We start from the raw sequence: 26,883 nt of genomic DNA on the forward strand, positions 1-26,883 counted from the left end.
GACCGTGTACGTCTTCGTTGTAGTACATATACTTGGCCGAGGTTCGCTCTTCCTTCTTCTTCCTCACCTGCGTTCCGCCCCTCGAACCCGCTTTCCTAGAATGAAGCTGCTCCTCTCTCTCCACAGCCTCGTGCTGCTGCTCGTCTCTCTCCGCCTCACTGCTGCCTCTCCTCCATCCAAGCCGGCAGTCGACGACCTCACCACCCTCCGCGCCCAGCTCGCGCACTACGAAACGCCACTCATCCAGACCTACCTCTCGCGCATCTCCTTCGGCGTCAGCCTCCCTCACGAACGCTCGCTGATCCTCTCCGCGCTTATCAACGCTCCGTACCCTGCACCTCGGTCGATCGAGGCATGGCTGTCCACTCCCTCCGGCCGTGCGTTTGGTTCGGACGCGCCGTTCCCGCCGGCTACTCGGTACGTCACACCGGCTGTCCCGCACGATGCGCAGACTCAGCCTGTCGACGGAATCTGGTCTACGGGTCGTACACCTGCCGATCCCACGAGCATCTCCTACTTCCTCCTCTCCCAAATTCACACCCTGCCTCCGCCCAACACCACCTTGACGGACATCTCTTCCCTCCTCAACCTCGATACGCTTCTCTTGCACCTCACATCCGCACGTGTACTTCTCGGTCATCCAATCGGCCTCTCGAAATTCACCTCTTCTTCGGAAACCTTCTGCCGCATCCTCACCAACACCTCTTCTTCCCCTTCCTTCAAGTCGGCTCAAATCTCTGCGGCACTCACAGATCACAAGCAGGAATCGATCGTCCTATCCCGCATCTCCCAGAAAACCGACCTCTTCTCAACGTCCTTCTCCGGAGATCCTCCCTACCAACGCAACGTCACTTCCGACCTGTTGACCCTGTTCAGTGCGTACCTGATACCTATAACCACCCACATCGAAACCCAAACCATCATAGGCCTGCGTTCCAGTTGCACATAGAAGCGTCACTCGCACTCTATGCCGCAGAGAAAAGAAGCTGTTGATTCCTTTGTAGTCCCCTAAAATGCCATCCGATGTGTGTATAAGCCAGAGAGAGAGACGAGAAACAAGTACATGTGAGAGAAAGAGAGCGAGAAAGAAACGAGAGAAGAGAGAGAGAGAGAGAGAAAGAGAGAAAAGACAGAGAGAAAGAGGGTATAAGGAGAAAGAGAGAGAACGGAAAAAGAGGGAAGAGAGAACGAAAAGAGCCAGAGAGAAGAGCATCGCATGCACACTGGTAGCCGGGCAGATTTCAGTGAACTCCGCAATGCTGCTACAGGTGCTTCCGCGGACCACCCCCTTACGCACTTGGCTCGCTAACCTCCTGACCTCCGACCGCCACGACGACGTCCCTCTGCGCAGGCTCCGACAACCACCCGCCCTTCTCCCACACATACCCCTGCCTCCAATGGTTCGCCGCCCGATCCTCCGGATGCAGCAACCCCTTCAACAGCGCACCCAGCCTCGCAAAGTCGATCGGCTTCAAGAGCCAGCCGTCCATGCCGATGTCCACCATCTCCTGGCGCATCTGCGGCACCAGCGTCGCAGAGACCGCCAGGATGGGCACACGGCCGTTCAACACCTGCGAAGCAGGTCGATCGGCTCGCTCCCCGGCCTCAGCCCACTTGCGCTCGAGCTCGCGGATACGGATGCACGCCTCCTGCCCGTTGCAGATGGGCATCTGGAGATCCATCAGGATCACATCGATCTCCTTGGCATCCTGCTCAAACTGCCGCACCCCCTCCTCGCCGTTGACCGCCAGCAACGTCGTGTGTCCATCGATACTGAGCCGCTTCTTGAGAATCATCCGGTTGATCGGATCGTCCTCCACCACGAGCACGCGCAGAGGAGCAATCTTTTCTCCGCTACGTCCTCCTGGTGCCTTGTGCAGTCCACGCATCACCGCCATCCTCCGCCGTGCTGCCGTCGAAGACGACGATCCACGACGTGCTTCCTTGTGATTGGCATTCTGCGTGTCGTCAGACTCGGGAGTGGTCGCTTCGGTGTGTGAAGCAGACGCGTCGTCCTTCGCCACCGTTCTTGGAGAGACGGGTGAATCGGATGATTCATTGTCATAGGCGGCGGTGGTGGTTGCGGCAGCGCCAGACTGTCCAGACCGGAGCTTGCCAGCGTTGAGCCGAAATGTGTCTTGATCCAGCGTCGGGACATTTTCGCGGGCACGTTGCTCGACTTCGGCCTTGAACGACTCGGCGTCGCTCGTGTGACTGCTTCGAGCCGGTCTTGCGTGCGTGGTAGCGCTGGACATGAAGGCGGAAGTGGCGGGAGGTCGACGATCGGCACGATCGTTGACATCGAGGGCCTGCGGATCGATTTTGACCGAGCGTACGGGGATGCCGCTTCCCTCGACGAAATGTGAGCCGCTGTCAAAAGAGCGTGTGCGTTGACTCGCAATACCAGGGCGCGGACCCGCCGCGACATTCCTCGGACCGTTGTAAATAGGGGACGTTCCATCTGCGTTGCGCCTCTGCTGCGTGGCATCTTCAATAACGCCCTGATCGCGCAACACGGGTTGCTGGATGGCTTCGACGAGCGAGTCGATCTCGCTCTTGCCCGCTGAGCTGGCACTTCCACTGCCGATCGAGGCCGAGCGGCGCATCGATACAGTATCGCTGCTGCGCTTCGTGCCGCTGGCGCCACTGCCCGCGACGGCCGGCATCTCGGTCGGCGTGGTAGTCTCAGCAGAGCAGAAGGGGATGTAGTAGGTGAATGTGGTCCCTTCGCCCACTTGCGAATCGACGCGCAGCTGTCCACCGAGGTTTTTGACGACGCGTGCTACAATGGCCAGGCCAAGACCGAGACCGCCGTCGGAAGGTTCGGTGCGCACGAGACTCGACTCGCTTCCTTCGGGCTCCAAAGCATCCTGACGACCCGGCTGAGCAATCACCGATTCGACCTGTTCAAACTCCCTAAAGATGACCTCAAGCTTCTCCTGCGGAATTCCTTCGCCCGTATCGCCGACCACGAGCTCCACCTCCATGTCGCAGCCGGGAGGCAAGTCCGCCTCGCGTTCGTCGTCGCTGCGTTTGCGCATCGTCACGGTGATCTGGCCTTCTCGCGTGTACTTGACCGAGTTGGTGACGGTGTTGGTGATGACCTGACGAACGCGATTTTTGTCGCCGAGCACCATGCACACCTCCGGATCGGTCGAGACGGAAAAGTCAATCTTGCGTCGCTTGGCCTCCCATTCATGCATCTCGACCGCCTCGCGAACCGTTGCTGCCAGATCGAACGGCTCCTGCAGAAGCAGCTCGTTGCCGATCTCTTGCTTTGTGAGATCGAGCAGGTCGTTGATGACGAACAGCAGACTCTTGGAGGCAATGTGGGATTTGCTGAGGTTCTCGCGCGTGTCGTCATCCAACTTGCTGTCGAGCGCCAGCTCGAGGTAGTTGATGATGTGGTTGAGCGGTGTGCGCACCTCATGGCTCGCGTTGGAGAGCAGCAGACGGTTGAGCTGGTTGTAGTGAAGCGCTTGCTCACGCTGACGCCAGACCGAGATGAACTTTCCGTAGACGAGGCAGAGCACCGAGGCGGTTTCGAGCTCTTCATCCTTCCAGGCACGGCACGTCCCCTCGACGGTCTCGGACCAGACCTTGAACGATTTGCGTGGCTCGAGCGCGGCGTCGCCCTCCTTGCCCTCCTTGAACGGCTTGCCAGCCCAGTTGACGTGGCGCAGCTGCGCTTTGCGCAGGAAAGCGATGAAGTCGACACCGCTGCCAGACAGCGGCACCACCAAGAGACCGGCGATGACGTGCAGGCCCGTAGACAGGACCATATCGGGGAAATCGCGGCGCACGTCCTGCGAAGTGACGAGGTGCTCAAACTTCTTCAGCCTCAGATACTCGGTCACCGCGAGCACCTCCTGGCTAGCATTGAGGGGTCCAAGGATCTTGGCCTCGTTGCCGACGGCAATGACACCGTAGTCGGCATCGAAGAGCGTCAAGAGGTCCTCGGCGTTTGAGATGATGTAACCGCTCGGATTTTGATCGGTGGGCAACGTGTTGATCAACTTGCGCGCCGACAACCTGCGCGTGTAGCTGAGTCGTTCAATGTTGCTCGAGACGGATTCGCCAATGAGGCGAAGCAGTTGTCGGATGGGGAACGAGACGCGCTTGCCGTGCGCACCGTAGTTGTGAAGCGAGATGAGACCCCAGAGCTCTCCGAAGGCGGTGATGGAGACCGACATGGAGGAGCGTACGCCCATATTGGCGAGGTATTTGATGTGAATGGGCGACATGGCGCGGATGAGGGCGTGGGTCATGTCGACGGGGAAGTCGAGGTCGGCCTGATCGCGGCATACCATGCGTGCGGTGGGCGAGTCGCGGTCGTAGAGGAGGCGGACCTTGTTGATCTTGTACAGCGCACGAGCTTGAGCTGGAATGTCGGTGGCAGGAAAGTGAAGACCGCGATAGAGGTCGTGGGAATCGTTCCAGTCGACAAGCTCGCATACGACCTGGCCGTTCCAAGCCTCGTCGAACTGGTAGATCATGACTCGACTGAAGAGTGTGATGTCGCGGATGATGCCGACGAGCACCTTGAGGAATTCGTTGAGGTCCTTCTGCGCGGCGAGCTGGTCATTGACCTGACTGAGGATGCCAAACAAGTCGAGCATGCCTCCAGTGCCGTCGCCCCCGCCAGCGCTGGGAAGCACAGCAGGCCGACGGCTGCGGGTCTGCGATTTGATCTCGGCGTTGCGACGCATGCGCGAGAGCGCCTTGAGCGGCTTGTGTACGGCGTGCGTGGATTCGCGGAGCTCATCTTGTGAAGGCGTGTAGGCGAGGCCCTCGAGACCGCGGCGTGGGCCAGCGTCGCGCGCAGTGGCAGAGGTGGAGCTGCTACTGCTCGAGTAGAGAGTGCCAATGCTGATCGAAGGCGATTCTGCGCCCGAGCTGGCTGCGGCAGCAGGTCTGTTCCAACCGGCGGCGAGGCCGAGGCCGGGGCCGTTGCCGGACTCGCGATCCCGATCGTCGAGAGGGGTTGTGGGTGGCGAAAAGGTGGAGATGGGATTGTCGAGATCGTCGACGAGCTCAAATTCGAGTACGACCGTGAGCTCGCCTTCGCCGTCGTTTCTGCGATCGGGAATATGAGCGCCGCACCATGCGTTCCACCGCGATCGCTGCGAGCCTTGGGCGATGCGCTCATCATAGCCGGCCATGTTGTATCCGCGCAGCTGGAAGACGGTGGGACCTGACTCTGCGAGATCTTGGCTGGACTGGTCGAGCGAATCGATGTTGTCCCAGAGCAAGTCGGCCTGGTCCTCGTCGAGAATGTCGAGAAAGGTAGGTAGGCTGAAGAGGTACGAGGGCGAAACACCGAGGATGTCGATCGAGTTTTCGGAGGCCTGGCGGACGATCATCTCGCCATCGGGCGAGATGCGCACGACGACCATGCAGCCGAAAGACTGGACAGCACCGGGGATGTGGATGGGCTCGTCCTCGCAGCGTGCAAGCTTGCCTCCTCGGCCCGTGAGGATCATGTGACCCTCGTCGGTTTTGACGTACTCGAAGCGCGTGGTGGTGAGCTGCTCGAGGTGGTCACGAAGATCGACGTCCTCGTTGCCTGGAACCTTCATCTGTGCCATGGCACGATCTGCGTCTTTGTCTACGTCTTCTGGACGATTGCGTCCTTCGTGGATGATGTCTGGGTTGGAGGGAGGTGATTTGGTGCTGTCGGCGGAAGCTGGGCGCGAGGCGATGCGAGCGGTGGGAATTGCCGGGTCTGGCGGCTGTGATGATGAAGGAACTTCGGCTTTTGGCTGTTTGATGCTGACGGCAGATCGCATCGGGTAGATGAAGGGTTGTGAGACGGTGGGGGAGCGTACCGAGGACGGAGTGGCCTGCATGGCGGCTGCTGTGGCGGCTGCTGTGGCGGCAGCGGTGTGGGACGAGGTGGGTGTCGGAGGCGCTTTAGGCGCCCCCTGCGTGACTCTGTCGGGGGGCGACGACATGGCGATGCGCGTGGATGTTGAGGAGATGACGTCCTACTCTCTAGTTGAGCAATGATGACTTGCCGGCAAGCGCAGGGCGGAAGGGCCGTAGGCGCAGATTGCGAGGGAGCGTACTCGACAATGGAGGTGGCGTAGGCGCGAGCTCGATGTTGCGAGTGGATTGACGGGATGCGAAAGGAGCTAGAGATCTGATGCTGTTGCAGTCATGTGCCGGATTGTAGTTTGGATGTCGTTCAGAGCAGGGATGTGTCCAAAACGATGGAGATGATGGACGAACAAGAGACGGGCTGCCGCATGGGATTTGCTGGCAGCGGGATTGCAATCGTTGTCTGTGCCAGCTGAGCCGTTAGAGCAGCTTGTGTCGTACTTGTGCGTCGAAGATCCGATCCTGATGCCAACAGGCTACGGCGACCAGCAAGGCGAGGAGGTGAAAGTGAGCCGTTTTGGGGGCTGTGGCTTGGTCGAGTCCACTAGCGGTGAGATGAGGCGAAGACGAACAACGAGACAGTACCCATGTGCGAGATGTGACGGTGTCAGGCAATCGAAACGAGACGTGCCAAGGTGGTGTGCAGACAAGGCGCTGAATCTTGTGCGGAGCGTGCTGGCCTTTGGAGACGAACCGTGATGCAGTTCGGATACGGCAGGTATGCCTGTGGCGAGAACGAGATGGTTGGTGATGATCAAAGAGAGCGGTGCATGCGAGGGTGAACGATTGACCGGGTAGGATGTCTGAGGAGGAACACGGCGGGAAGACCGGAACGGAACGCGACCTATAGCAGCGTGGCGTTCGTCGAGATGAAGTTGGAGTCGAGATGGAGATCAGATTGTAAACCAAGAGGCCGGTTGAGTGTGAGCTTGACGAAGCAGTAATGGCAAGCACGCCTCAAGGCGATCCAACGACGACGCAGAGGGGTACTGTAGTAAGAAGGAGGATGAGGACGAGGAGTTGGAGTTGGACTTGGACTTGGAGAGCGGCGCTTGCGTAAAAGGTGGCTCAGCAAAGCAGGCACGGATGTGTGAATTGTGTAACAGAGCGAGCCACACGTCCACGATCCCGACGAAATCACGAATCGAGAGGAAAGCTCCAAGACGGTAAGGTACGCCCCGTGTGCTTTGCCGTGCTGTGCTGTACCACCGCAATTTGCACAGACAGACACAGGGCCGAGGAACGCTCGCACAGAGAATGGCCAATTGAGAATCTTGAGAACGGATACACCGACAGCCAGCCACACGACGAACGAGCGACAGGGCGGGATGGAGGGAGCCTCGGAAACAAAACAAAATATCAATAAAATGGAAGCGAGCCGACCAAAGTGGACACACTGGCAGCCGGCCAGTCAGCCACTTTTGCGGACCACCGCATTGTGTGGATGTGTGTGTGTGTGTGTGTGATCTGTAGCGTGCGTCCCAAAGCACCGAAAAGGGCAGGGAACGGCGGGAGTTGAATTGTCCGGACATGCACACACCTCTCAGGCCGTCAGACAGTCAACAGACAGTCAGACGCGCTCCTGCATCAGCCAAAAGCCCGACACGCACATCGACCAGGAAGCTCCATGCGACTGCAGTCCTGGCTCACATCCTCCTTGTCAGGCCAACACCAAACAAGGACTCAGATGAATTGAGCAAGACCACGCCATGCCATGCCAGGATAGGGTCGAACGAGGGTGGTAAGCTTGTCGACCGCTTCGACCAAAGCTGACATGAGTGCCAGCCAGTTCTTTGAGCGAGAACAAGTTGAAGTGGGCGTCTGGCCTCCATAAGCGAAGAAATTGGCTGAGCAACAGCAAAAGGCCGTTGCCATCGAGGTTGAGGAAAATGCAGGGTGCAGATCGAGAGGCACAGTGTCAGCAGCAGTCAGAGCCAGCTCCCGCCATGTCTCTGTCAATCAACACACAGCCAATGTGCCTCGTAGCGAGGTTTCTTTTGTCGGAGAAACAAAAATCAGGACGCGACACTTTGCTCGCAAGCTGTTGCCGCGCTCTTCTCGGAGCCCGAGCTGGACACCAATTGCACTAAGGTATAACTCATGCAGTCCGAGACGAGCTTGGGAAAGTGACACGCTCCTCGATTGGCTTGGCTGTATCTCGCCATCAGCAGTCCTGACCTCCTCCCCCACGATGAGAATGCTGCACTTTGTACGTCGATCAGCTCGGATCCATTGTGGAAACTGTGCATGGCTCGCAACTGGCCAAGCCCAGCCAGGAACAGCTCGTTAGCCATAGATCATCCTTCTACGCCAAGATCGACGGAACAGCGCGGGCGGCGGGCGTCTCGTGGCCTTGGCTTCGCTGCAATCCCGAAGTGTCTTCCGCGACTTTGACACGAGCGCGCGAACAGCAAGACCTCACTCGAGACGTGTCTAGCGTGCTCATCATCTCCAAAACCAACTCGCATCTGCAGAAATAGCTAAGTTACCACTGAAAATGGGCTCGAGCGGACAGAGCACGGCGCGTCCAAGCCCGCCGATCTCTTGATTTGTCGGCAGCCTCCAAAGCTCGCTTACGGCATGCCGTACCGGATTTTTTCTTCCGCGCCGAGGCACAGAGTAGCACACCCCTTCTTCGACCAAGGTGTGGTGCCAAAGACGCTTGCTTTCTCTTGCCCACGTTGGCCATTGGCCCGTTCCTCCAGTCCGCTTCCTACCGTCGTGCGATCGCCATAGCAGAGGAGGAGATCGCTGCGGCCATCGTCGGTCACTTAATTGCTTTCACCAAACAAAAGCGGTCGAAAAAATGGGCCGAGCCTAGAACCTGGTTCGGATTTAGCATCCTTCCCGCTTTGGCTGCGTAGGGGCGGCCTGCAGATATGCAGTATTTCTGGTGGCGCATCGGATCAACTCCGCTCCACCTCTGCTTCCCAACCTTATTCCCTTCGAGAGACCGCGCTTGAGCTGGTCTCCATTCATCAGGAGGTCGGAAGAGATGCCGAATGCAGGCATGCCCTCGGTGGGCTCGATGGCCGACGCAGATCTGTTGACCGGTCTCTTGGTACAGTAGACTTCCCACCAAGGTCCAGAACCAGGTCTAGAAACACGCCCCTCGTCCGGAACGGCGTTGGCCTTCGCCGTGAACCTCCGCATCAGAAGCTCCTTCCTCCTCTTTGTTCCGTGCGGGAGAATTGTTGCTATGCCAATCTCTGCACCTGCCGTACGTCTTTTCGCCGAGGATGACAAGGTGTTAGGTCGACTTGCTGCCGTTTGCACACAATTCGCTCTACGCGCGTCGGCATGAGAATGATCTCAGCGCGCAGCAATAGCATCGCAGCCGAGCAGTCTCTCCCTCTGCAGGACGAGAAAGAGAGTGTGGTCGACATTCTTGGGTCGCGGCAAGGCAGAAGAACAAACGGCGTCTTCCTCTCGATGGAGCTATAACGTGTTGTCGACGCAATGGCAGCTGCTGACAAAAAGTGTCTAGAGCCAAACCCTCGGCATGCGACCCTTCTCTCGGCGAGCAAAGTGTGAGCGAGTGCGGGAGTGTTGCTTTGAAAATCTCCTCGAGAGGGATCACAAATCTTCCGGCTTGGCAGAGTCAGGGTACGGCAGAAATCATTTGGAACTCCACCTCGCCAAGTTTGTCACTTTCGGCCTTGTGCTTCCGCTGGCTTGGTGTGCGCTTATCCGTAAGAATCCTTGTCGGAGGATTACGATTTGTGATCTTGACGACAATATCAAAACGCACACTTCTGCTCAATCGCCACACACAAGCACAAGCACAAATCAACTCCAGCTCAGAGGCAGCACCATACAGTCACACACGTAGCAGAGTTTCGTCCTCGTCTTCACGACTTGATCTAGATCGTTTGCCACATCAAGGTTTGACCCAAGACCATCGGAAGCGCCCTGGCCCTGGATCATTCGTAGCAGCCACATTGCTGGGCAAGGACGTCGACTCGGATCCGTGATACAATCACAGGACAGGCTGTCGGTCGACGCTCGATTCCTACACACTAGACGCGGCGGCAGATCCGATCGGCATCGATAGGCGTCGGAAGCTCCCGACCGCTTCGCAATCGACCACGGATCACACGCCCTTCTCCACCTCCTCCATCCAACCCGCCGCCGTAGCCAGGACAACCTCGGTACCGATCGCGCGCGCGCCGCCCTCCTGCAGCGAACTCGACATGATGGCGAGGATCGCGCTGCATCTGCTAGTGCTCTGCACGCTGCTCGTCTCCGCAGCTCTCGCCTCGCCAGCCGCGCTCTCCTCCCTACCGCTCGATCGTCGTGCCGAGGAATTCACCGATGTCGACGGCAGCGCGGTGTTTCGACAATGCACTCAGCGCTACAACACCTCGAGGATGAACCCGCTACCGCAGCAGGGTTACTTCAACCCCAACAACGGCACAAATGGAAGCATGCTCACGGTACGTTTTTGTGGAGATGAACCCACCGAGATGGCAACTTCATGTTCTTTGTGACTGACCCACATGTCTGACGAACGTGCGCTTCTTTTCATTTTGTCTCCTCGTTTGCCGCTCTCAACCCACATTCTGCTGCTACAGATCTGGCTGGACGGTACACCGGGTGAACCGATCAATGCGATCATCTCGTCGAATTCTTCCGCTCAGGTCCTTTGTCCTGAAGGCTTCCTTCGCTATGCCACGTGAGTTTCGTCAAACACATCATCGTTTTGCTCGAACCATCAAAAGATCTGACCTCGAACCCTTTTCTCCCACAACCTCGCTTTGTGCCCTTTGCAGCTCGATCAACTTTGGCGTCTCTTGTCTGGGCAACGTCAACGGCTCCAACCAGTACGCCAACCTCGGCGACGGGTTCGGCATCCGCGAACAGGGCAACTACGGCGGAGGCAACGGCGTCCTTCGCTGGAACTACGGCGACCCCACCTTCGGTACCTGCAAGGAATCCATCGAGGGCGACAACCACTTCCGCTGGTTCCTCCAGAACGGCACCGCGGCCTTCTCCGGAGCCATCTTCATCGCTGCATCCATGGAGGAATCCGCCGCTCTGGGACACATGATCCAGCGGGACGGGTACAATCGTGGTCGAGACTACATCGTGGGTAACGCGACGATGAACAGGACCACGAGCTACAAGGGTTTCGTATGGAAGACCGAGGTGGAGTGGATTCCAGCGGGTGTGCTGTTGAACGCTACCAGCGAAGGGATAAATCACCCAGAGATCGCGTTGCCCGGCCAACCGGTGCAGGACGGCAGAGTAGCGCTGCTGACAGTAACCCAGTTGCAGGAGCCCACCAACTCGACCACCCAGCAGACCTCGAGCGCCCCTTCCTCAGTCACGTCCATCTTCACTTCCACCACCGTACTAGCAGCACTCCTGCTCCCTGCAGCTCTAGCACTTCTCATGTAACTTTTTCCTCAAACATCCTCGGACAATCCCTCTCTGCTTCCCTTTCTTCGCAATCACATGTCTAGATCTACCGCATCTCGTTCCACCAGCAGAACGTAACCCCCAGACCTTTCCTTGTTCGATGATCTCCTTGAGCGCAAGATCACCCGTCCACACGCACACCTCCATCCTGTCGACTACGCAGCCTTCTGCCTCACAACCCAACACGCGCCCCTCCACGAGTCTCGAGCGCGTGCTGCTCTGAGTTACATCTTTCTCATGAACCTCACCTCCTGTGCAGACGTCACATACCCATCGAGGCAAAATGATATTCATGTCATTAATGGAGGGAAAGAAAAGGAGACACAGCCAAGAGAGCAACACTAGCGGCGAGGAGCGGAAAACCAGTAAGTCGTGAACAGAGGGCCATGTGGTGACCGCGCCTTCGCGTGTCATCATGTTGCGCGCAATGCAGAGGGCAGCAGGGATATCAAATGTGAGGCGTTGCATGGACGTGCGCCGTCGTGTTTGGGGTGTCTTGCATCCACGCAGAGCCAGCTGTGCCGCGCTGCACAAGAAAAAAGACGACTGCTTAGAGAACGGTGCATCCTTTCCTCTTGGAGCCACGGCTTCTTTGGACCAACGCTGCACGGGTGGCGTGCTCAAACACCTCGCGCACGCCCTCGCCCGTCTTGGCGGAGCACTCGAGGTAGCGGACGGCGCCGATCTTCTGAGCGACGGCCATACCTTCCTCGGCAGAGACGGGACGCTGGCTCGTCTTTCGCAGCTCGTCGACAATCTTGGGGTCGTGTCGCAGATCCTTCTTGCACCCGACGAGGATGATGGGCAGGTTCTGGCAAAAGTGGAGCACCTCGGAGATCCACTTTTCCTGCACGTTGTCGAGCGAGTCGGGCGAGTCGACGGCAAAGCAGATGAGGATGACGTGCGAATCCGGGTACGAGAGTGGACGCAGACGGTCGTAGTCTTCCTGACCAGCGGTATCCCAAAGCGCGAGCTCTACATGGCGACCGTCGACCTCGACATCGGCGACGTAGTTTTCAAAGACGGTGGGGACGTAGACCTCGGGGAAAGTACCCTACGGGGAACGATGCGGCGATGCGGCGATTGAGGAGAGTCGGATGCGCAGGCAGGAGGCACAGGTGAGCAGAGACGCGGTGGGCGGAAATGCCGAAGGAGAGCGTGCGAAAACGAGCGTGAGATAGAGGAAGGTAATGCAAAGGTCAGCGGATGTGATCCGATATACGAGAGAAACAAGTGCGCAATATGTGTGTGCATGCCATGGTGTCGGCCATTGACGTGTCCCTGCCGTGTCGCATGCAGTGCTGCTGATGCGCAGGCGAAGGCAAGCTGATGCGCTGTGATTGACCAGTCGATGGCTGACTGATCGGCGCTGATGCGAGCGTATCGTCCGACGACGGGACACGACTGCTGGCATTGCACCGTAGCGAGGCACGATGGTGTCAACTTACCTTGGAAAAGACGATAAGAAGACAAGTCTTACCACAGGCACCGTCGCCTACGATGACGAGCTTTCGGCGAAGTTCAGACATGGTCGTGTGTGATGTGTATGTGGTGTGCGGGGAGAAAGAGTCCGAGAACGATGCGATTGACACGGGAATCAGCGAATCAGGCTACGGGTTGCAGATCGAAGAGTGGAAAGGCGAAGGTGCGAGAGGGATCCTCAGTACCGATGCAGATGACACTTTGAACTGCTTCTTCCAAGGTTGGCAAAAGGCAGCAGGCGATCAGGTGAGTGCAGTCTGGTCGTCGATAGCGAGGATGCACCGACAATCGAGATGCGTGAACTGCGCTGAGATCGGTGATCGAACGGCGAATCGAGACGTCGAAGAGCAGTGTAGGCAGACGGTGCTGACAGTGACGACGAGGAGAAGACGTGCAAAGCGGGTGATCAAGGATGGACGTTGGGTGTTGATGATGGTCGAGGTGATGGTTTGTGGAGTAAAGAAGAGAGATAGCAGAGACCCACTCGGCGGATTGCTCTGGTGCGCCGTGCTGTGCTGTGCCGTGCTATGCTGTGCTGCGCTCGCGCCGCGCAATAACTTTTGGGCTTTCAGTGTGTGAGGAGGGTCTTTCTCTCAGGTGTAATTGTGTGTGTGCGTGTGTGTGTGTGTGTGTGTGTTTGAGTGTCGGTTTGAGGATGTGCTGCTGTGCTGTCGTGCTGTGTGGCCTGATGTGATTTGATTTTCCAGCTGGTCCTCGCGCGAGCTGGCCGACCATCTAAGCCAGCCAGCCAGCCAGCCAAATTGGAAAAGGTTGTGTGGGCTTTCTCGAGGATGAGCACAGGGCACACGAGAGATCAAGTTTCAAATTCCACCAACTCGAGTGAACAATTTTAACGACAGAGTCCCGAGAAGGCGAAATCAGACGACATGCACTCAGCAGCAGTGAAATCAACTTTTCTTTTCCTTTTGAAATCGGCTCGAGCCTGACCATTTGAACGACAGGGGTGGCCAACGGATTTCAATTCAGACTTTGGTTTTCAGGTGTTGTTTCATCTGTAATCGGCTGCTGCATCCATGCGTGGCTGCATTTCAGTTCACGCGACAGGCGTTTGAATGGCTGAGAAAATACAAATCCATGCCGTCTTGGCTGGCTGGCTGGCAAGATCCGCCAGATTTGTTAAACAGCAACTTGAAGGTGCTTCGTGGTGTTGGCCAAGACGAGCATGCGGGAAGCGAGGCCGCCGAAGCCCACGCGCGCAAGAAGCAGAGAGAGCACGCACACACGGCGAGAAGTCAGGCACCCGCACCGAACCCTCTTAGCCCACTCACTGATTCAGCTTGGGCTTTGACCCTTGGACGACGCCTACAGAGGTGTTGCACCAGTAGAGATTGCAACACAGGGCCGACTCGTGCATTGCGCTTAGCAGTCGATGGATGAGACGTTCGATTCCATGCCCTTGTTTCTGTGCTTCGGGAATGGCGGGGCCTCGATTTCGAACTTGTGAGCTCGGCAATCTTTACGCGCTGCGGCTGTGCACAGCTCCAAGGTTTCCTGTCGGCCCCTGTTTCGACAGGCCGCGGCGACCCTCTTTCAGCAGTTGTGTCGGCTGGCACGATGGTTCCTGGCACCTCGCAGCTTTCGACTGCAAATTCTATGATGGCAGGTCAGTGGCAGCCGTTCTCGAGAAGAGCATGGAAAGTTGACAGTAGGGATCTATTTCTGAGCAAGCGATCGAAGCGTGTGTCGCGAGCTTCGCTAGCTTCTCTGATATCGCACGTTTCCTCCTCGAAGTATCGTGGCTCATCTAGTCCGTCTGTCTCGCGAGCTCTGGTCAGCGAACGACTGTGCTTCGGCTTGGCATGGAATCTGGTGTAGGCGTAGCTGGCGTCGTTGTTCACATGCCGTCGTTGAGTCGAGCATTTATGGTCGGCCCTTGCTGCGGGCGTCCAGTTGGTCGGTGTAGCTTTTTCGATCCGCATTTTCGTCGTCCACTTTCTCTTTCTACAGGGAAAGTTGAAAGACCGAGCGCTGAAATTGCTGCGGTTCCGTCGTCGTTACCGCTGCGCGCTGTCTGACTGACGATGATGGACGATCGCATCTGCAGGCAAGCATCTCGTGTTCTAGAAGGTCTGTTCGAACACTGCGTACAGGTGACTCGTGGAATGCAGCGCACCACAGATAGAAGCCACGACAATGCGCTACCAAGCACGGCAACTCCAACCGCTGTTTCACTGTTGAGCGGGCAGCAGAGCACTCAAGGACCCTAAACGAGGTATCGTCCGGGTGCACAACGAGTGAGATCCCTGACGATCAAAACCCTGAACACGCGTTGCAACAAAAAAAGACGCAGCGTAATGTAACTCGCAGAAACTTACTGCATGCCGTGCTAGCTGCACCTGAATACCGCCATTCTGATGTTGCTACGCGCTCCAGGCCCGCTGTGAGCTGCCGGCTGAGTCCGACCTCTGCTGCGAGCTGAGTAGCTGTACACGCGTGGCTCTTCCTCGAGCTCTATTCGAGAGACGGGTCACGAGGAGGCGTCAAATTGCACCATGCGTCGCACGCTGCGCCAACCTGTGACCGCCCATCGCAAGGGTTCCGACCATCGAGAGGCTTTTTCTTTCCGCCTTGTCGCTTAGATTGAGACGCGCTAATTTCGGTAGGAGTCTGTGTCCTCCCACACAGTCGTCGAACCGCATTTATAGGTTTTGTAATTAGTGTCCGGATGTCTCAGCTTGCTTGCACCTTGGCATCGAACCCCCTCTCGACACCATCACGGTTGCGTCGATGGGTGGCAGCCGTCGGGGCACGACAGCTGTAGGTAGCCACGAGATGCGACGCGCTGATCGGCTTCGGGTGCAGGCGACTCCATCGTTAAACCACCAAACAGATTGGTGAGCTGCAGCAACTCTAGCTTCCCCGCCAGGTCTCTGCTCCTGCACCACGCACTGCACGAGGTCAAGCATCGAACCAACTTCTCTCCGCACAGTCTGCTTGGATTGTTCATTTTAGATATTTATTTATAAAATGTATAAATATGAAATTGTGAGTTTGGGTGGCTCACGGTGCTGAGGCTCGGTTGCCTTTTTGCTATGGGTTGAAGGCTGCCGTCTGCTGCCGCCGCCTTGCCGTACCACCCATCACACCTCTCCCTCGCTCTCTCTTCTCTCGTCCTCCTCCTGCTTCTAACCCTCACCACCGTCTTTCGCCTTTCTAGCTCAAGGACGATCTCAAAGAGCTCCACATCCATCACGATCTCAGCCGCGATACACCACTGCTACTCGCCACAGAGAGACCACCTCGTCAATAATACACTCTGCATGGCATTCGTGCTCCTCCTTTAGTACCCGCGAGGTCGCCTCGTTCAACAACACCCAAGCGAGCAACAGCATCACCACCATCGACGCAGACGTCGGCGACGACGCAGTGTACATCATGCCTCTTCCACGTGGCCCCGCTTCGCCACTGGTGCGCTCGTTGGCAGACGCTCACGATGCTCGACCTATACTTCCACGTCAAGCCTCGTCAGCCACCTCTTCTTCCACAAGGCCGTCTTCCGCTTCTGCATCGACATCCGCATCCGCATCCGCATCCGTATCGTTCAACACCGCTTCCTCCTCATCACCGTCCTCAGCCTCTTCGTCTTCCAGCTCGTACTTGCCGTCAGCGTCCTCTTCACTGGGTTCCAATGGTGATGGACTGAGCTCGCCCGCTTCTGCCAACCTCAACAGCACGCGCATCGTCCTCGGTCGTGGCTTCTCCAACGGTCAACTCACCTACACCGTACCCATCAGCGCCGCAAATCAGCAGGTCAACGCCCAGCTCGACACGGGCAGCGGCGACCTCTGGCTCGCAAATCAGGATTGCGACTCGGATTCGTGCAAAGGACACCAAGGCCTCACCGTCACCAAATTCAACGACCACCTCGATACCGTGGTAGATCAAGACACCCCGTTCAACATCAGCTACCTCCTCGGCTCCGCCTCTGGCCAGGTAAAGACCACGTCGATGCTCTTTGGCGATCCCATCACCTCGCGCCTCATCATCAATTCGCAGGCGTTTGGCTCGTGCAGCCAGGTCGCCAACGAGGACATGGACTCGGGCGACTATTCCGGCATCATCGGCTTGGGTCCTCCCGCCAACAGTCTCATCCAGGCCGACCTCAACGCCACCAGCAACACCGCCTCGCTCAACGTCAACGTGCGCCCACCCCAGACCGGTGCCGTCCTTGCAGGCTTTTGGAACGGCGCACGTCCCGGTCGCAGATTCATGGGTATCGGCATGCAGCGCCTCGAGGAGGACGGCGGCAAGGGCGACAGCGTGCTCACCATCGGCAACCACGATCCAGCCTACGCCGGCAGCACCAATCCCACCATCAACTACACCAGCGCCATCGGCGATGCCGACGGCGTCGTGCGTCACTGGCGTCTTCCCCTCACCGGGATCACCGTTGAACTGCAACACGGCGTCACCGAATCCATCCCCTTTGGTACGTCCAGCGTCGTTGCCGGCTCCAATCCCATCGCCGTGTTTGCTTCGGGCGCCAGCGTCAATCTGGGTCCAGAGAGTACGCTCAACGCCCTCTACGGCGCTTGGGGCATCGGTCCCGCCTCGGATGGCGGCTACTACGTACCCTGCAATCTTCAGTTGAACATCACGCTTGGTCTCGGCGGCACCTCGATCCCCATCCATCCACTCGACGCCAGTCTCGAGCTCGGATCGGGCAACGGCCCCTCTGGCGACGGCACCATGTGTCTCGGCTCGTTCCAAGCGCTCCGCTCGCTCTCGGGCTCATCCAATGGCGCCAACTTGAACGCAAGCTTCCTCCCCGCCGACTTTGTGCTCTCGCCCGCCTTTATGCGAAGCGCCTACACCGTGTTTTCGTGCGACGGCGGGCTCAACACCACCCAGGCGCAGGCCGCCAACATGACGGTCACCAGCCCGTGCGAGGCGTCCATCGGTCTGCGTCCGCTCGTCAACATGACCGCCGCCACCCAGCAGTTCACCGCGGTGCGCATCAAGAAGCAGACGCTCGGCCAGTCCGGTGTCCACGGAAGCCCTGCCGGCTCGGGCTCGGGCAACTCCAAGGGCCTCTCGGAGGGCATCAAGGTGGTCATTGGCTGTGTCTGCGCCATCGTCGTCATCGGCGTGCTCTTTGGTGTCGCGCTCTGGCGTCTGCGTCGCCGACGCCGTCGCATTGCGGCTGCCCGCGCCGCGCTCCTCGCCGCTCAAGCCGAAAAGTCCGGAGGCGGGGCAGGCGTGGGCACCGCCTCGAGCGGCACCCACCACGGTCACGCCAAGAAACAGAGCAATCCCTACAGCGTCATGAAGATCGACGGCGTCAACGTGCCCATGGAGCTACTTGGCAAGGACGACGACAGCAGCAGTCAGGTGGCTCTCTCGCCCGCTCAGCGTGCCAAGGCGCGCCAGCTGCACCACATACATGGCGTGTTCGACGACGATATGCACGACGACGAGCTCGGTCGCGGTGAGGATCCTCGATGGGGCGAGGAGGTCCCCGTCCATCCGACAAATCTGCACGCAGCCGGTCTCGTCAGCTGGGATGTCTCGTCGACGGGCTACGTCGATGCACGCCAAGTCAAGAATGCCTACCTCGCATCGCTCACCGCCGAAGAGCGCAAGGCGTTCCTGGATGCCTCGGCCCAACGCCAGGCGCAGTCGGACTCGGCCCGCAGCATGTCCCAGCAACCCGAGTCGAACGTGCAACAGCACACACAGACGCAATCGCAGCACGACGCACAGCAACAATACCCAAACCGCGACAGCACGCGCTCCGCCTCGGACGCACCCCTGCTGCAGCATGACGAGCTGCGTTGAGCTGCGCATCAGTTCTCCCTTTTCCCCTTGGTTCCGTTTATTACTCTTGTCATGGACTATCAACGCTCTCATTGTTCTCATACCAGGATCCCCTTGTTCTCAGATCCGGATTCATTGCTGCATCTTTTCCACACTTTCCCCTTTTTTGAAATACCCAGAATGTTGTGTGCATCTCGGCTCCGTGGCGTTAGCAGCGTGACTCTATGGAATGTATAATCGACTGAAGGCTTGTACGGGGGTTCTGCAGGTAGGGCAGAGGTGGGAAGCGTCTTCTGAGCGGGGGCGATCTGGGGTGGTCGTAAAGGGACGACGAGGTGGGGGTCGGGAGGCGAGGTGTTCGCGACACTCCATGCAGAGGGAGAGGCAGCGACAGGGCCAGCAGATGACGTTTCGTTCGGCGGTGCAACAGATGACGCACAGACGGCGCGTGTCGTCCGTGGAGGAAGTGAAGGCGGGAACAGGGCGACGGTTGAGGAGGGTTTGTGCCAGAGACACGTCCGAGGGGGAGAAGGGTGAGAGGAGAGAGGTGTACGCTGAGCGGGTGAGCGGAGGTTGTGTGGGGGGACGGGTGAGATGGGCCAGCAGGAGCTGGTTGAACGGTTCTGTGCCCGAGTGCAGCGTGGTCAACTGCGTGGTAGGTGGAGGAGGGACGGTGTCGTCGGCGGAGAAAGATTCGAGCTCTGAGAGAAGGCCGGATACCTCGTCGGGTGGGAGGGAGAGGGAGTCGGCTTCGTCGATCTCGGATTCGAGATCCGAATCATGCTCGGCAAGCGTCACGTCGTACTCGTCGTCTTCTGCGTCACTGTCGCCATCCCATACATCGCCTGGCTGGTTGGGACGAGTGGCAGCAGTGCTATACGTTTCTGACATCGAAGCGGGTCGCTGCGGGTTCTCCGCGGTAATCCCTGACGAGATCCCAGATACCCCGGCTGAAACGTCCTGCGTTCTGAGCCGTTGCGACCGTTGCGACCGCTGCTGCTGCTCGTGCTGCTGGCGTCTCTGTTCCGCGGCTCGCCTCTCCCGCCTGCGCGCCTCGCCGTTGCTGCCGTGCCAGACAAGCCTCGCGAAGCGCAACGCCCGAAACACCCACGCGGGAACGCTCGGATCGGGCAACCCCACCGCATGCAGCACCTTGCGCATACCTATCGCCGCGACGCTGCGAGCCACCAGCAGCGTGATCGTGACAAAGTGGAGCAGAGCGCGCATCCTCGCCAACCCCGCATGACCAAACGTGGACGAAGCGCTCCGTACCGTCGGCTCGATACGCACTTGTTTGACTTCGCGAGAGAGGCCGCCGATGAAAGCAGCGTCGCCGCCTGTGTTGGCGTATGCGGATGGCAGAGTGTCGTGCGGCTGATGCGAGTTGGCGTTGCGAGCTGCGAGCGGGTCGACCAGCTCGATGCGACCGGTGGAAGCAAGCTCGATGTACGGCGCATCCCACGCTACCAGCGGCTCCACCTCCCTCTCCAAGCCGGTCAGCCGCGTCGACTCCATACACGCCGTGCCCAGCTTGAACAGCGCCAACGACCAGTCCTCGTCCAGCGAAGGAAGATTCGAACGCGAAAAGAGCAGCCGACTCGTCTCGATCTTGCCTTCCAACAGCATCATGGTCAGTGCGTGCAGCGTGATGGTCAGCAGCACCACCAGCACGAGCGCGATCTCGGGCGTGCGGCTGAGCGCTTCGAGGAAAGGATACCTGCCCGATCTCGCCGCCAGCGCATAGTGGATCAAGGACGAGACGCCGAACACGCTCGAGATGACCAGACGCGGGGCATAGACGGGACGACGACAGCGTGAGACGGCTATAGCCAGAATCTGAAGCATCTGGAGGAGGATGCAGAGGTAGACGTGCTCGTTGGCGGGTGCTTCTGGTGAGAACGAGTGAAAGTGGAGAAGGAACGCAAAGCCAACGAGGTTGAACGCGGGAGGCTCGTCACGATCGGCGTCGAGGTTGCGTACGATGGAATCGCTGACGACGGCGACGCACGTCGAGGTGAAGGCTGCCCAGAGCGCCGTTGCGTCGCGTGCGCGGAGGAGGGCGTCTCTGCTGCTGATGCCGAACCAGTCGAACGCCCAACCGGTCATGGGTGTGTTGGCCAGCCATGCGTTCCTCCACGCTGCGGTGGTGCAGGTGCGCAGCAACACATTGACCAAATTGGATTCCGCGAGAAAGGCGTCGGCCGTGACGGTGAAGAGGATGAGCACGGCTCGAGCCAGCAACACCAAGCTCGGCAGACGCAGCGCCACCCGTTGGAGCTGTGAAAGCCTCGCTGTCGCGCCTCCTCGCGGACGACAGATGTGCTGCACTCGATTGTTGACGATGGCTACGATCACGAGCGCAATGGCGTAGCGGCTGGTGACAAAGCTCCACGGGCTGTCGGAGAAGGTATCCCACACTTCCAAGCGTTCGATGGATTCGTCCGCGCCGACTTGTCTCCTTGTGATGGTCTGTGGCTGTACGAACGCCTCGTTCAGGGGTGGAAAGAGAAAGTCATAGGCTGCACGGAGAGGCGCACCTGCGGTCGAAGTGAGCCAGTGCTGGCTGTGATGCAAGGCAGCCGAGATTTGGGCTGGCATGGTGAGCTGAGGGCTCCGCCCTAGAAGAGCCGTTGTCGATGGATCTCGATCTCGTCGAGGTGGTCGGGTGGGGTCGAGAGATGACAGGAAGGACGAGGTCAGCGGTAACCTCGAGTTGAGCAAGCGCCTGCAGCCTCTGCGTCTCCGATTTCCGAGCTTGCTGCCTACGTGGAGGTGCGAAATGCGTGCGATTGTATCCAATGATGGCCTAACATTTCAGACAGAGCTGCGCTCGCAGTGCATCGTTGGCTTGCTCCTCGGTCGGACATGCCGAATGAGTTGGTGTGGCTGAGCAGCGATATCGACGCTGACCGGTGCCGAGGTGATTCATCAGGACGGGCTGCGGGAGAGGGCCAGCGCTGTGCATGTCATCTGACCCCTTCCGACCATTGGACCGGTTTTTCGCCGATACAGCCGGTTTGACAGCCGAGCCAAACGTCGACGCTTTCTGTGTTTGCGGGGAATTCAAGTCAGTTTGCGCAGTTTAGCTTCTCAAGCCGCACGCGACATCGCATTGAAGGAGCCATCAAGGTCCGTGCCTTCCTCCTGTCTCTCCACCACTCGCACCTCGTCCGCCGCCACCATGTCTGCCCCAACCACAATGAAAGCCGTCGTCATCCAGGGCCCCGAACAGGTCGCCGTCCTGGAGCGTCCCATCCCCAAACCGGGCAAAGGCGAAGTCGTCGTCAAGGTCAGCCTCGCCGCTCTCTGCGGTTCCGACCTGCACATCTACCGCGGTCACCAACCCGTCCCCAAGTACGATTTCGTGCTTGGCCACGAATTCGTCGGCGAGATCTACGAGACCGGCGACGGCATCACGAACTGGAAAAAGGGCGACAAGGTCGTCTCGCCCTTCACCATCTCGTGCGGCGATTGCTTCTTTTGCAACCGCAACCAGACCGGTCGTTGCACCCAGTCGCGCGTCTTTGGCTCCGTTCCGCTCGACGGCGCTCAGGCAGAGTACGTCCTCGTTCCGCTCGCAGACACTACGCTCTACCCGATTCCCGAAGATGTTCCGGACGAGATCATGCTTCTCACCGCCGACATCTTCCCCACCGGTTACTTTGTCGCCAACAATGCTTATACTATGCTCAACGAAGCCGAACGCAAGGACGTCACTGCTGTTGTGATCGGATGCGGTCCCGTTGGCCTCTGCGCCATCACCGCCGCTTGCTCCTTCTTCAAGACGGTCTACGCTGTCGATTCGGTACCTGAACGTCTCGCCGAAGCCAAGAAGCACGGCGCCATCCCCCTCCACCTCACCGACGACGACCCGGTCAAGACCGTCAAGGAAGCCACCGGAGGCAGAGGCGCAGATGTCGCCCTCGAAGTCGTCGGCGCAGGTCCCGCTCTCGACCTCGCCGTCTCGATCGTACGCAACTTTGGCGTCGTCTCCTCCTGCGGCATCCACACACACACCGTCACCCTGCAAGGTCCCGACCTGTACAACAAAAACTTGCGCTTCCAGTTTGGTCGTTGCCCCGTCCGCGCCGTCTTTGACCCTGCCGTCAAACTGCTCAGCAAACACCACGATCTCTTCAAGAGCTTCATCCAGCACACGAGGCCCATCGAAGACGCTCCTGAATACTACAAGTTGTTCAACGACAGGAAGGTGTTGAAGACAGTATTCAAGATGGAGCACACCAAGTAACGTTCACGAACAGCGAATGCAATGATCATTTTCCAGGTGACGAGTTCCGGCTGGCATCTTGGGCTGTGAGCTCGGCATGCACTGTTGCACGTGAATTGACATGTGTCTGCCGGTGAATGCATGTGGGCATGAAGTCGAGGGATCCGTTCCCGCAAAGTCGGGTTGGTGGGACAGCTATCGGAACCGAAACTCAATTTGGACCAAGCGCGTCGTTGACACGATTTCGTCGCTGATATTTGTCCAGAGGTCGCGGTACTTTGCAAAACTAGACAGACTGATGGTGTCGAGCGACAAAAGCAAGTCTGTACTGCGCTTGAGGGGAAGCTGAGGAATCGGACTATCAAAAAAGATTCGCGAAACGGGTCTCCAGTAAGCTGTTACGCTGACTCGCAGGTGCGCTCCACATTTGCATGAGGCTTGTGATACATGGCAGCATCCAGCGGATCGATTGTGTTGAGCGACGAAACTGCGTCTGTGCTGCGCTTGGAGGGAAGGTCCTGAGCGAATCTGTCAAAGCAGATTTGCAGAACGGGCTTCGAGTGAGCCAAGAAGCCGACTTGCGGGTGCGGTTGTGGAGCAGTGCGTCGATCCGCGATCTTGCCGATCTTCCTCCTCGGCTTTTGATTCATTTCTTCTGTCTTGAATCGATGTGAGCCAAATGTTTCGCCCTCAAGCTGTCGTCTGGGTAGAATGGTCCGTTCAAATGTGACAAAGGTCCAGCGACCGATGCGACAGAATGTTGCTTGAAACAACAGGAAGTGAACGCGGATGCAGCTGAGTCAATGACAAGACGACGCGAGATGCACAAGAATCGAGGTAGCGCCGCAGATTGCTTCGACGGCCTTATCGAACAGACCACTGCGCTCGCGATCAGCATCATTTTCACAGGCGAAGCTGCAACGAGGGTACGCTCTTGCGGAAACAAATGAGTGAATCAGTGAGAGTACGTAGCGTAGCACAAGATGGCAAGGACACCGAGGAAGCCAGCTCGTTCGCAGACACCAGACCCTTCGAAAGATGCTCCTGAGTACTACAAGCTGTTCAATGACAGGAGCATGTTGCGGACTGTTCAAGATGGAGCATGCTAGCTGAAGCTCCACGATCAGCGAGTGTGACACAGATCATTTTTGTCCGACGACTGCACTGCGCGCGACAGAGACATTGACGAGGAGTGCCAAGGCGAGATGATTCGTTGGGCTCAGAGCAGGACCTGTATATCAGAGCTCGCAATCCAAACACGACAGACAGAACGACGGAAGAGAGAACGTGCGACTGCGAAAGTCTCGTGCGCCCTCTGAGACTGCGATACAGAGCAACTCTGCGAATGTTGGCCAGTTCGAGGATCCGCAACAGCTTCGACAGACTGTGCGATTTGCTGACTTAATGCAACAGAGCCTGAGATGACTTTCACGCTGGCAAATGCACCTCGCTCGCCTGACCTGCTGCATAAGGCGAGATGTGAAGAAGGTCGAGTTAGATCGACGAGACAGCGCGCACAAGGCAAGGCAGCGAAAGGATGAGACAGTGATCTTGATCGTGGCTGTGTGGCTGTGGAATTGCTTTGACGATCATGTTGACCGCGCCGTTGTGGTCGCGATCAGCCAAGAAGCCGCAGCCAAGCTTCAGACAGCGAAAGATTCTGTTTGAAGCGAGTATCGTGAAGATTGCCGCATCGAGTCCAAGTTGTGACTGTGCGAACTTCTTTTTGAACAAAAATCAGCGTCTCTCGATGTTCTCTTTTGATACGGCGCACGTTGTGATCGTACACAAGCATCTGCTTCTCGTTTCGAGCAACAGAGTACAACCGATACTCTGATACAAGCGTTGACCTTGTCGACGACCTGTTGACTCGCTTGTACAAGCCCGAGTTCCGCTTTACGACAATCGCACAGACTCAGCACTTGGTCAGCAATGAGGAGCCAAGGCTTGCATTGAGCATCGTTGCGACCATCCTTGATCGATCAAAGCATTCTCGACAGGTGTTAGGCGAGTCTGTTTCGGCAAGTGTCCTTTGTTTCTCACAGACATGTAGTCCTTCAATCCGGACAATCTCAGCGATGCGATTCTCGGACCATTTGTGGTATGCTCCAAAGGATCTCACCAAGTCCGATGTCAAGAAAAGCACAGGTCAAACACAAGTCGGTTCTGTGAGACAACATGCGGATCGAGAGCTGAGAGCTAGCCAAGTATGCAGCGTTGAATTGTTTGGAGGTGGAACCGAAGCTGTTGCAGCAGAGACAGCCAATTCACCAGCGGCTCAATCAGTGGACAGGATCTTTACATTGTGCTCAAGGTGAAGGGCAGCAGGACATCTCAATTGACAGATCATCTCTTGGTCCAATTGCAAATCATCTGGCATCCCTTGTTGTCTTCACTAAGAAGGGCAAGGAAACAAATGTCTAGGTCAAATGGGTGCCAAATCAGGAAGGTACAGACCTGCACATGCTGACACTGGATGTCCATCATAGTCTTCATTGTCATCAAAGAGCAAAGGCAGCACATTAGCCCCCTCTTGCCAAAGCTCTGTGGGCCAAACTTTGAGGCGCGACTCAGCACATCAGTGGTCCCAGAGCTGCATGCCTTTGCCAAAGTCTCCTAGTTTGGCAAACTCCAGGATCCGAGCGCATTGGCGCTCAGCGCCTGAGGCAATTGGAGCTTGATTCATCCGCTTTGCCTTACCTTGCATGCAGACGTTCTTGGCTTAGGTCTTGAGCATGCAAGGCATGCAGATCCATGTCTTGCGATTTTGACCCGTTTGAACGATGCGTCCCCGGATCTGGACATCCTCGAGCTTGTTGCTGTTGCGCTTGGCAAAGATCATCACGTTGGCTTCCGTGATGTTGATTCCAGTGGCCCTGTGAGCGAGAGAAAAGGAGCGCAGAGAAAAGGAGTCAGTTAGCTGGTTTGTTGTCACCAGGTCTCCCGGTCGCATGTCTGTACCATAGCCATCCAAGGGTTGTTTTGGCCAAGTGGGTTTCTGGCTGAGTCTTTTTGAGGCTCAGTTGGCATCACGCTTGTCAATCACACCCTCATCACGCTCCTCACCATGGTTGAATTTAGCTCATTTTTTGTCTGTCGTTGCTTGTGCCTTTGTCAGTGAACGTGATACCGGAGAAAAAGAGAAAGGAAGACTTACATTGCGCTTGAGATGAAGAGCACCGGGACATCTTGATCAACGGACCATCTCTTGATTCAACTGCGGAGATTCTGGCCGCCTTTATTGTCTCCGCTGTAAAGATTAGGGAACGGATGTCGAGATCAAACAGGTGCCAGCCCAGAAAGGCGCAAACCTGTGCGTGTTGGCAGTAGATGATGATCTTCCACGGGAAGATCATCATCTGCAACAGGCAGAGGAAGGTCATCATTGGACAGCTTCGGCAGCACAGCTGCCTCTGCTTAATCTCGCTCTCCCCACATCTCCGGCATACAAACGACGAGTCCAACAACCAGCTGAGCTTTTCTGGACCCAATCTTGTCAAAAGCCTCCTCTGCCAGGTCAAAGGCATTGACTGGGACGTTTGTTTCTGCAAACGCGCAAGCAACCAGAGCAGGATGGTAAACTCTGTACTGCTGGTAGTCTCTGAGACCTGGTGCCTTCAGAGCCATCTCCTTGGCCTTTTCCTAATTATACTGTTGGGAAAAGGCGTCGGTCAAGAGTCAAATTGCCGCTTCATGGATGCTGTCCAGCCAACAATTGTGCTCTTGGCTCTGCTCTAGGGTGATGTGGTACTCGTGCGTGGGAGGCAACGAGTCTGTGATTGCTCGTTTGCGCTTGAGAACGAAGGGTCCGGTGGAGCGGTCTGCGCTCACAAAGACGTACTCTTTGCGAAGATTCCGGTGGAATTTGTTGTGGGCTACAACTACCTTGACAAGGCCTTCCCCAACGCTCCTGGAGATCGTGACAATGGCGTCGAGCTGTTTGATGAGCTCGTTGTGACGCTTCTTTGTGAAAGCTTCTCCGGGGCGAGGGAGCTTCTGCTCGACAAAACGCGCCACAAGGGTCTCGAGGGTCGCCTTCTGGGACCTATCTCCCTCCATCGCCCGGTTGCGCTCGTTGGTGAGCTTGATCACCA

At 57.6% G+C, this 26,883-nt stretch overlaps 11 protein-coding genes across 11 annotated transcripts; 6 read left to right on the plus strand and 5 right to left on the minus strand.

The window, feature by feature from the left end:
• Nucleotides 1–100: 100 nt before the first annotated feature.
• PHSY_002264 (chorismate mutase) lies at nt 101–949 on the plus strand (the record flags this gene model as incomplete). Its single annotated transcript, XM_012332888.1, has 1 exon — nt 101–949. The coding sequence occupies one exon, from the start codon at nt 101–103 to the stop codon at nt 947–949; it is 849 nt and encodes a 282-aa protein (XP_012188278.1).
• Nucleotides 950–1,289: 340 nt separating this feature from the next.
• Nucleotides 1,290–5,849, minus strand: PHSY_002265 (sensor histidine kinase/response regulator; the record flags this gene model as incomplete). The annotated part of the gene is made up of 1 exon (XM_012332889.1): nt 1,290–5,849. The coding sequence occupies one exon, from the start codon at nt 5,847–5,849 to the stop codon at nt 1,290–1,292; it is 4,560 nt and encodes a 1,519-aa protein (XP_012188279.1).
• Nucleotides 5,850–6,300: 451 nt separating this feature from the next.
• Nucleotides 6,301–9,033, minus strand: PHSY_002266 (arginase; the record flags this gene model as incomplete). The annotated part of the gene is made up of 2 exons (XM_012332890.1): nt 6,301–6,604; nt 8,816–9,033. 2 exons carry the CDS (start codon nt 9,031–9,033, stop codon nt 6,301–6,303), a joined length of 522 nt encoding a protein of 173 aa, XP_012188280.1.
• Nucleotides 9,034–10,073: 1,040 nt separating this feature from the next.
• On the plus strand, nt 10,074–11,280 carry PHSY_002267 (hypothetical protein; the record flags this gene model as incomplete). The annotated part of the gene is made up of 3 exons (XM_012332891.1): nt 10,074–10,316; nt 10,455–10,555; nt 10,653–11,280. The coding sequence occupies 3 exons, from the start codon at nt 10,074–10,076 to the stop codon at nt 11,278–11,280; spliced, it is 972 nt and encodes a 323-aa protein (XP_012188281.1).
• A 487-nt stretch (nt 11,281–11,767) lies between these two features.
• Nucleotides 11,768–12,388, plus strand: PHSY_002268 (hypothetical protein; the record flags this gene model as incomplete). Its single annotated transcript, XM_012332892.1, has 1 exon — nt 11,768–12,388. One exon carries the CDS (start codon nt 11,768–11,770, stop codon nt 12,386–12,388), a length of 621 nt encoding a protein of 206 aa, XP_012188282.1.
• Nucleotides 12,389–12,801: 413 nt separating this feature from the next.
• On the plus strand, nt 12,802–14,823 carry PHSY_002269 (phenylalanine ammonia-lyase; the record flags this gene model as incomplete). Its single annotated transcript, XM_012332893.1, has 2 exons — nt 12,802–13,224; nt 14,752–14,823. The coding sequence occupies 2 exons, from the start codon at nt 12,802–12,804 to the stop codon at nt 14,821–14,823; spliced, it is 495 nt and encodes a 164-aa protein (XP_012188283.1).
• Nucleotides 14,824–15,531: 708 nt separating this feature from the next.
• Nucleotides 15,532–18,582, plus strand: PHSY_002270 (endopeptidase; the record flags this gene model as incomplete). Its single annotated transcript, XM_012332894.1, has 2 exons — nt 15,532–15,638; nt 16,089–18,582. 2 exons carry the CDS (start codon nt 15,532–15,534, stop codon nt 18,580–18,582), a joined length of 2,601 nt encoding a protein of 866 aa, XP_012188284.1.
• Nucleotides 18,583–18,783: 201 nt separating this feature from the next.
• Nucleotides 18,784–21,159, minus strand: PHSY_002271 (hypothetical protein; the record flags this gene model as incomplete). Its single annotated transcript, XM_012332895.1, has 1 exon — nt 18,784–21,159. One exon carries the CDS (start codon nt 21,157–21,159, stop codon nt 18,784–18,786), a length of 2,376 nt encoding a protein of 791 aa, XP_012188285.1.
• A 267-nt stretch (nt 21,160–21,426) lies between these two features.
• Nucleotides 21,427–22,810, plus strand: PHSY_002272 (alcohol dehydrogenase; the record flags this gene model as incomplete). The annotated part of the gene is made up of 2 exons (XM_012332896.1): nt 21,427–21,473; nt 21,574–22,810. The coding sequence occupies 2 exons, from the start codon at nt 21,427–21,429 to the stop codon at nt 22,808–22,810; spliced, it is 1,284 nt and encodes a 427-aa protein (XP_012188286.1).
• Nucleotides 22,811–23,187: 377 nt separating this feature from the next.
• Nucleotides 23,188–26,175, minus strand: PHSY_002273 (hypothetical protein; the record flags this gene model as incomplete). Its single annotated transcript, XM_012332897.1, has 3 exons — nt 23,188–23,584; nt 24,439–24,683; nt 26,101–26,175. The coding sequence occupies 3 exons, from the start codon at nt 26,173–26,175 to the stop codon at nt 23,188–23,190; spliced, it is 717 nt and encodes a 238-aa protein (XP_012188287.1).
• Nucleotides 26,176–26,467: 292 nt separating this feature from the next.
• On the minus strand, nt 26,468–26,848 carry PHSY_002274 (hypothetical protein; the record flags this gene model as incomplete). Its single annotated transcript, XM_012332898.1, has 1 exon — nt 26,468–26,848. One exon carries the CDS (start codon nt 26,846–26,848, stop codon nt 26,468–26,470), a length of 381 nt encoding a protein of 126 aa, XP_012188288.1.
• Nucleotides 26,849–26,883: the final 35 nt, after the last annotated feature.

The sequence above is a fragment of the Pseudozyma hubeiensis genome, assembly GCF_000403515.1.
Source record: "Pseudozyma hubeiensis SY62 DNA, scaffold: PHS22, whole genome shotgun sequence".
Classification (NCBI taxonomy): Eukaryota; Fungi; Basidiomycota; class Ustilaginomycetes; order Ustilaginales; family Ustilaginaceae; genus Pseudozyma; species Pseudozyma hubeiensis.